Genomic DNA, 9,010 nt, shown 5'->3' with positions numbered 1-9,010 from the left:
CCACAGAGGATCTTCAGATATTTTTTCAGCTGTCCAGTATAAAGTTTAAGCACATGGGTGGTGTGATGAAAACAAGGATGGCAGAGTGATAAACCATGGAGGTGAAGGCACATTTCCAGGCGAGTCCAAGCCTTGTGGCATGCAGGCCGCTGCAGACACCACGGTACTTACAGGATGGAATCCTAAACCCTGGCACAGCAGCCATTGCCCAAGGAGCAATCAGGATGGAGAACCATCTACATTTACAATCTTCTAATGCAAAGAACTGAGGCTGAAAGGCTGAAAACTGCAATCCTGGCAGGGATGAACAGACAAGGAACCGAGAGAGAGGCCCAGGGATGTACCTGCACCTCCTGCACACGCCCAGCAGGCCTGGCAGCACTCCAGGGCTGGGTGCAGCAATTCCAGCTTTCACCACGGGTTGGAAAACATCTGAGGTTTCAGAAGAGCCACAAGAGCTTTAAAGGATTTGAGGAGGTTCATCAAGTGAATATATTTTTACGTGGAATTGTTTCAAACTGGAGCTGTTACTCCTGTTCTGCCAGGCTCTGGTGGCCACCAGCTGTAGCTCAGCAGTCCCAGAGCTGAAGGAGGACCTGGGAATAACCTGGCTGAATCACTCCAGAGACACAGGAAACTCCTGGAAAACTTGGCAGAACCTGCAGGAAAATCAGCGTTTTCCCAACCAGGTGCTACTGCACCCCCAGCCAGGGATTGGTGATGCAGAAGGAGCTGGGCTGGGCTCGGGGGATAACACCAGGCCAGCCCCAAAATCCCATTCCACGGCCCCAAAACCAGCTCAGCTGGGATGGGGAGGAAGCTGCAGAGCACATCAGAACACTCAGACTGAGAGATGAGGATGAAAGACCTCCAGCTACGAGCACAGTCCATGGGCATCGAGCAGAGCTGTGCTCACACAGCAGTGACTTGCAGACCTCGCTGGTTTTCAATTAAAAACTCCAAATTAGCTGTTACGCCTCCAACTTTTACTTTCATATTTTTAAGTCTGTTTCAATGTATCTGATATTTACACATTATAGTATAATTATACCTACCATACCATGGCTTGGAGTAGGTTAATTGCATAGGAAGACTTACTATGTTTACATTTTTCTTCTTTTTTTTTTTTTTTTTTTTTCCTTAAATTTCTCTTATTTTTTTTTTCCTTCTTTTTTTTTTCCTTTTTAAAAAGCACAGTAAAGAGTCTGAGGACAAATTATTCAACTGTTTATCATACATAAGACTGCATGACTATAATACAAAGGGCTTGTCTTTTCATTTAACGTTACAATATACACAGCAAGTCCGGACTAGATCTTACAATCTGAACACAGGTATTTAACCTTTTCCATGCTGTTTATGTTTACAATGCACAGAAGTCCTGTAACCAAACTGTGTAGTAAAGCACACAAAACTGGACTGTAACATAACACAGTATGCAGAAGCACTGGATTTTATGATTTTTTTTTTGTTTTGTTTTGTTTTTCTTCTTGATGTAGAGGTTATTTCTTTGAACTGCTTTAGGTTTGGTGGGGGTTTTTTGGCGCTTGCTAAGGGGTGGCGCGTGGTGTTACCCAGATTCCACATTACCCTTCTGTTCCTAGACAGCAGTAAGAACTGGATTCCTTTGATTTGATATTGCTAAACTCAGCATTCTTTTCTAAGGTGACAGCCTTCCAAATCCCATAAACTTCTCTGAATTACTGAGCTTCAAAAGAAAACCAAACGACAAAAAAAAAATAAACGGGGGAAAAAAAAATCTGCTTTCATCCACGGGGATGATGTGTCGGTACAAAATGAAATATTTGATTAGGAAAATCATGATTTACAAAAGAAAACCTAATCCCAAGGATTCATTCCCATTCACATGGTAGTCAGCTGCTGTGTTGCCACTGTGAGTATAAAAAATTCCACATTTTTTGACTGAAAAAACGACTTGGCCGCATGGAATTGACCATTTGCTGCAGAAATGAACTTTTCCAAGGGCTGACTGGCAGAGGTAGATCACTGCTTCTGTAAGAGAGGATGGGCAACACTGTTCATCTGGGATGGGCAAGCAAGAACTCACCTTCATTCCTTCACCAAGGTGTTTTTTCCCTCATGCAGCTTTTTTTTTCTTTTTCCTTTTCCCACAAAATAGAACTAAAAATAAAATCTCTTGGATGGGCCCATAAATTTTGCAACTGCCAAGCTGACTGTGTTATATTAAGGCAGCGTTACCCAAAAATTAGGCACCTGTTAAATACAGCCTGCTAACCTCAGGTCTCCCTTGAGGGTTTTGCTTTACTCAGCCTATTTTTTTTTTTTTTTTGGACCTGTTCATGCAATCAAGGTCTTTGCCTTCAAGTTTACAATTTTGTTAATAAGGAATACAAGAATCAACTGCTGGTTTCATAGCTTCTGGATCTAGTGTCCCTTTTAACCTTCAGAAGCCTGAACACATTGATAATGTAACAGATGTTATAGTCTCCAAGTAGATGTCAATCTATTATCTTCAGTACACAGATTGCTGTAAATGTATTGGCTATGAATTCAACAACAGTTCCAGTTTTGTTTAAGCAATAGTACAGCCATAATTTTTCAACTGACATTTAAAAATGGTCTAGTTACACCTTGTGTCAAAGTGCAGAACTGCTACATTATTGGTTACAGACATCTATGTGCTATAAAAACAGCTTTGGTACAATAAATTATCAAAAAAGAAAATAAATTTTTGTAAAATTCACAGCATAATTGTGAGGCAAAAAAGCAGTCACATAAAATTCTGCATTTTTTTTTTTTTAAAAATGTTCAGGATGAACAGAAGACGTCTTTGTGCAGAAGTAATGGTGGAGAAAACCACGTGCCGAGAAAAAAGCAAAAGAAAAAAGTAAAAAGCAGGAAGGGACACAGTTGTAGCTATTTCCATCAAACGCAAACCACTACTCCTGTGACCTTCAACCAATAAGGAAGTCAACTTTATGACACACGCAAAGTGACCTTGCAATACCTTACAATAAGTGGGTCACAAAAGTCTATTTTTTTAAAAGAAAGGCCTCTTGAATTACCCATTCTCTGTGTTTTCAGCATTAAGGACTGTCTGCAAAAGCATGTCCAAAAGTGATTGCATCTGAAATGGTAGGCTCTTCTAACTTAAGAGTCCAAATCCATAAGGCCAAAGGTTATCCCAAAGACCACCACTTAGACCTCCCCAGGACTGGCCAGGACCGACCCGTTGATTGCTTCTCAGTGCACCTCAGTTATGAAACCAGTCAGATTTCCATCCTAACTGCCCGTGGGCTCCCAAAGGTGGCACCCACAGAATTCCCATCACAATTGCTGCTTTGATCCTCAGTAGATTCAGAAAAGGAGAGTTCTGCTCACCGCCACTTCGCATGCTCAATGTGCCTCACAAACTCCGTCACAACCGTCCCTTTTTACAGCTGAAGAATAATATATTTGTGTAATCTGAAGGTCCCTCTTTCTTACAGTACTGCATTTCTGTGCCCATGGTTGTTTGGGGAACTAAAAAAAATATATATATTACTCACTCCCCCTCCCACCCAAAAAACTTCAAAGGGCCTTTTTTTAGAAATCATGTGCAATGCCTTTAAAAAGAAACTAGTTTGCAACTATGACTAACATTTGAACAATAACCCCTGTCGAATGAGAGCAAAAAAAAAAATTTAAAATTAAAATTAAAGTTAAAATTAAAATTAAAAAAATCAAAACCCCTCCCCAAAAAAACCAAACTATGACTAGGTTGTGGCAAGTTAAAATGGGGGAAGCAAAAGGTGAACACCACTAAGCTATCCGTTAAGGTGGGTCCAGACATGGCTCTTAAAAAAAAAACCAACCAAAAAAACCTCCCCCCAGCAAAAAACCAACAAAACAAAGAACTTCATTGTCCCTTTGCAATCTTTTCAAGTTTAAAAAAATAGTCAACTTTGCCCTCCTGTAGCGGTTCAGTGAGTTTATCTCCTTCTGATTCAAGCAGCTTTGCACTTTGTTTTTTTTTTTTTTTTTTGGAAAAACACCACTTCTATAAAAACACACAAGAAACAAACTTAGTTTCAGTTTAGTCACGAGCTAGCCACAGGACTTTGCTGAACACAAACTCCTGTCATGGGAGACTCTTCTCTATCAATGCCTTGCCTCATGGCAAGGTGTCCTTCAGTCATGTAATGAGCAGGACCTGTATTAGCAGAAAACTGGTACGTGGGATGTCCAGCTATGCCAGTTTCTTGGCGCGGATTAGAGTAGACTGTTAAATTCATGTCCATAGCTCCGTTCTGTCCAAAGTCCAAGGTATTAGCAGCCACTGGGCGGTTCTGATAGGCCTGATTGCCTTGGTTACCAGTAGAGGAGGAAGATGTAGAGGAAGAAGTAGTTGAGGAAGACAGGGATGTCATGGAGTGGTGACTGTGGCCCACCTCCATAGAATCCTGGGTGGAGGAGCTGTTTGTTGGAGAATTGTAGACTCTCGGCCTGGTCCGGCTGCCCAAGGCTTGCTGTCCATGGTGGTGGTGGTGGTGGTGGTGATGGTGGTGGTGGTGGGAGCTGTTGCCGTGGTGATGGTGTAATGCGTTCTGTTGCTGAGGGTTGACGTGGAAGGTGGTTTCCTGAACCGGGTGGTTCTCCACGGTGACCTGGGTGGGAGCTTCGGTGGCTGTCCAACCGATGGGAGGGGGAAACTGCTGCCGAACCTGCAGAATGCCAGAGACAACGCTGACTCACAGCTGTCCTTCCACCAAGCACTGAATCATAACGGCTGGGACAGACCATCCAACCATCCAAAACCATCCAACCATCCAACTATCCAACCATCCAACTATCCAACCATCCAACCATCCAAAACCATCCAACCATCCAACACCATCCAACCATCCAACCATCCAAAACCATCCAACCATCCAAAACCATCCAACCATCCAACACCATCCAACCATCCAACCATCCAACCATCCAACCATCCAAAACCATCCAACCATCCAACACCATCCAACCATCCAAAACCATCCAACCATCCAAAACCATTCAGTCATCCAACACCATCCAACCATCCAACACCATCCAACCATCCAACCAACCAACCATCCAACACCATCCAACCATCCAAAACCATCCAACCATCCAAGACCATCCAACCATCCAAAACCATCCAACCATCCAAAACCATTCAGTCATCCAACACCATCCAACCATCCAACCATCCAACACCATCCAACCATCCAAGACCATCCAACCATCCAAGACCATCCAACACCATCCAACACCATCCAACCATCCAAAACCATTCAGTCATCCAACACCATCCAACCATCCAACACCATCCAACACCATCCAACCATCCAACCATCCAACCATCCAAAACCATCCAACCATCCAACACCATCCAACCATCCAACACCATCCAACACCATCCAACCATCCAACCATCCAACCATCCAAAACCATCCAACACCATCCAACACCATTCAACCATCCAACACCATCCAACCATCCAACACCATCCAAAAGCATCCAACCATCCAAAACCATCCAACCATCCAAGACCATCCAACCATCCAAAACCATCCAACCATCCAAAACCATTCAGTCATCCAACACCATCCAACCATCCAAAACCATCCAACCATTCAGTCATCCAACACCATCCAACCATCCAAAACCATCCAACCATCCAAAACCATCCAACCATCCAAAACCAGTCATCCAACACCATCCAACCATCCAACACCATCCAAAACCATCCAACCATCCAAAACCATTCAGTCATCCAAGACAATGCAAGACCATCCAACCATCCAAGACCATCCAACCATCCAAGACCATCCAACCATCCAAAACCATCCAACCATCCAACACCATCCAACCATCCAAAACTATCCAACCATCCAAGACCATCCAACCATCCAAAACCATTCAGTCATCCAACACCATCCAAGACAATCCAAGACCATCCAACCATCCAACACCATCCAACCATCCAACCATCCAACAATCCAAGAGCATCCAACTATCCAAGACCATCCAAAACCATCCAACCATCCAAGACCATCCAATCATGCAAGACCATCCAACCATCCAACCATCCAAGAGCACCCAATTATCCAAGATCATCCAAGAACATCCAAGAACATCCAACGATCCAAAACCATCCAACCTCTGACCACCTTGTCAACTGAGTGTCACATCCAGTCAGTTCTTGAACAACACATGAGAGATTAAATTATTCATATTTATGCCAAATTTCAAAATGTTAACCAAGCCTTGAAGTTGCACGATTATTCTAGAAATGAAGGCATGCCCTTAAAATTAATTTCCAAGACTTTTCTATCTTGAACAATATATGAGAGATTAAGTTACTCATATTTAGGCCAATTTTTTAAAATGTTAACCAAGCCTTGAAGCTGCAGGATTATTCTAGAAATGCAGGCAAGGTACTTAAGAATAATTTCCAATACTTTTCTATCTTGAACAATATATGAGAGATTATTTATGCCAATTTTTAAAAAATTTTAACCAAGCTGTGAAGCTGCATGATTATTCTAGAAACTCAGGTATGTACTTAAGATTAATTTCCAATATTTTCTATTTTGAACAACACATGAGAGATTAAGTTATTCATATTTATGCCAATTTTTAAAATCTTAACCAAGCCTTGAAGCTGCACAATTATTCTAGAAATTCAAGCATGCCCCTAAAATTAATTTCCAATACTTTTGTATCTTGAACAACACACAAGAGATAAAGTTATCATATTTATGCCAATTTTTGAAAACATCAACCAAGCCTTGAAACTGCATGATTATTCTAGAAATGCAGGCAATGTACTTAAGAATAATTTCCAATACTTTTCTATCTCGAACAACACATGAGAGATTAAGTTATTCATATTTATGTCAATTTTTTAAAATCTTAACCAAGCTTTGCAGTAGCACAATTATTCTAGAATTTCAGGCATGCCCTTAAAAATAATTTCCAACACTTTTCTATCTTGAACAATATATGACAGATTATTTCTATTTATGCCAATTTTTTAAAAATGTTAACCAAGCCTTGCAGTTGGACAATTATTCTAGAATTTCAGGGATGCCCTTAAAAATAATTTCTAATACCTTTCTATCTTGAACAACATGTGAGAGATTAAGTTACTGCATTTATGCCATTTTTTTTTTAAATCTTAACCAAGCCTTGAAGCTGCATGATTGATCTAGAAATGTAGGCATGCCCTTAAAATGAATTTCCAATACCTTTCTACATATACCTTATGGAAAATGAATGCACATCCTGAATGTTATTTTCAAACACTTAAAGGAAGTCTGATAAGTGACTTTGGTGTCAAAATTATAGGAGCAGCTTTACACTATAGTAATAATAACAGCATTTGTATAACACTTAGTAAAATAAAGCCCTGACCTCTGGCTCAGGAGCCTGGAGAGAATCAGCAAAGCAAATGAAATTAAAATGTTGTAGCTCATACCCTGCAAGGTGCCAACAGCATTAGAGGAACCACTGGAACAACACAGCTGATTAAAGGCTACTAAAAAAGCAGTTTTTGTCTACACAGCAATGAATGATCTACACTGGGGAGAATCGATGGTTTTGTGTGCCCTGCATTACCTGTGGGCTGTGTGTCTCACAGTCCATGGCCTGCACAGCAGCAGTGAAGTGCCCACCGCTGTGTCGATGCTGGTGCGTGGGGTCCGACCGCGCCCTTCCGCTGTTGCTCGTGCCAGAAGATCCACCTGGAAAACCCCAACGTGCTCAGTGACCAAAGGGACACAGAATTTACAGCTATCAAACAATGGCAGCATGGAAGGTTTATAAAGTGCTTCAAGGGAAAAGTGTAAGACCAATGTTAATCACTCACATTTTTGCTCATCTAGTTGGGTTTTTGGGGGTTTTCTGTTTACCGGTTCCAGCTGATTAAAATAATTGTATAGTGATCATGACTGGTATTTTTTTGACAGTATGGAAAAAAATTGACATTTCAGAGAATCATGGAATATTCTGAGTTGGAAGAGACCCACAAGGATCATCCAGACTTCCAACAATCCCACCTGGGCAACCCTGGCAGTGCTACCAAAGGCTCCTGAAGCTCTGGCAGCCTCAGGGCCGTGCCCATTCCCTGGTGAGCCTGTTCAGTGCCCACCAAACCTGTTGATGACCAAAACCCACCTGAGCTCGAAGATGTACTAGAGGTGGTTCCTGAAGACTGTGACTGCTCCATGGCAGGACTCGTGGACACGCTGTTACTCGTGTTGGTACCTTCGTCCGCCGTCTTCTTGAAGAAACTGTGCTGCAGGGCATAGTAGGGCTGGATTCGTGTCTTGGGGTCATAGTCAAGCATCCTTAAGATGAGGTCTTTGAACTTCAAGTAGTCAGCTACAGTATGACCTGACTCCCCAGCACGGCGCCCGCCCGGCCCTCCTGTCTCGACTCCCAGGATATTGTGGAGTTTGCGAGTCGCCGGTGGTTTGTATTCCTGTGGGGAGGGAGGAATGGCTGGCAATCAGTGTGTGAAGCACAGATTCTGTACAAAAACTCAAATCAAATCAGAAAACTGTTCAACACAACTGGAAATGTTATTTAATTGGCAAGACAATCAACAAAATCAACAACAAAACTGCATTTTCAGTAGGATGACGCAAAACGAACAACTCAGCTGCGCTGACAACGCAAAACGAAGTAACAACTCACCATTTAATATGTTTTTTAATATATTTATTATTAATCTAATTGTTTTACCTACCCTTTTTCCATCTTTGGTCTTCTTCAAGTTCCAAGTGCTATCTGGCAACTTCTCAAAGAACTTTCTTGCTTTGGGTGCTTGGTCGAGGATGTGGGTTGGTGGAATCCCCAAAACTTCCACTATTTTATTCATCTGATCCACCTGTCCCAAATAAAATGGGTTGGTGAAGGACAAGTGACAGCCAGCCCAGCTGTGGCACAAATGTCAGCTATTCACACAAGTTCTAAGCTAATTAATTTAAGAAAAATTTAATATGGACAAACCAAATTAAGG

At 41.8% G+C, this 9,010-nt stretch overlaps 1 protein-coding gene across 1 annotated transcript in view; it reads right to left on the bottom strand.

Annotated features, from left to right (window-relative positions):
- Positions 1–1,206: 1,206 nt before the first annotated feature.
- DYRK1A (dual specificity tyrosine phosphorylation regulated kinase 1A) overlaps positions 1,207–9,010 on the bottom strand; it is a 96,127-nt gene continuing 88,323 nt past the window's right edge. Inside the window, 4 exon segments of the mRNA XM_063180641.1 lie at positions 1,207–4,685; positions 7,606–7,730; positions 8,164–8,470; positions 8,738–8,878. Coding sequence (XP_063036711.1) covers positions 4,062–4,685; positions 7,606–7,730; positions 8,164–8,470; positions 8,738–8,878 — 1,197 coding nt within the window. The 3' untranslated portion in view covers positions 1,207–4,061.

This window comes from Melospiza melodia, chromosome 2 (genome assembly GCF_035770615.1).
Source record: "Melospiza melodia melodia isolate bMelMel2 chromosome 2, bMelMel2.pri, whole genome shotgun sequence".
Taxonomy (NCBI): domain Eukaryota; kingdom Metazoa; phylum Chordata; class Aves; order Passeriformes; family Passerellidae; genus Melospiza; species Melospiza melodia.
Note: the sequence above shows the minus strand (reverse complement) of the source record. Positions and strands in the feature narration are given on the sequence as shown.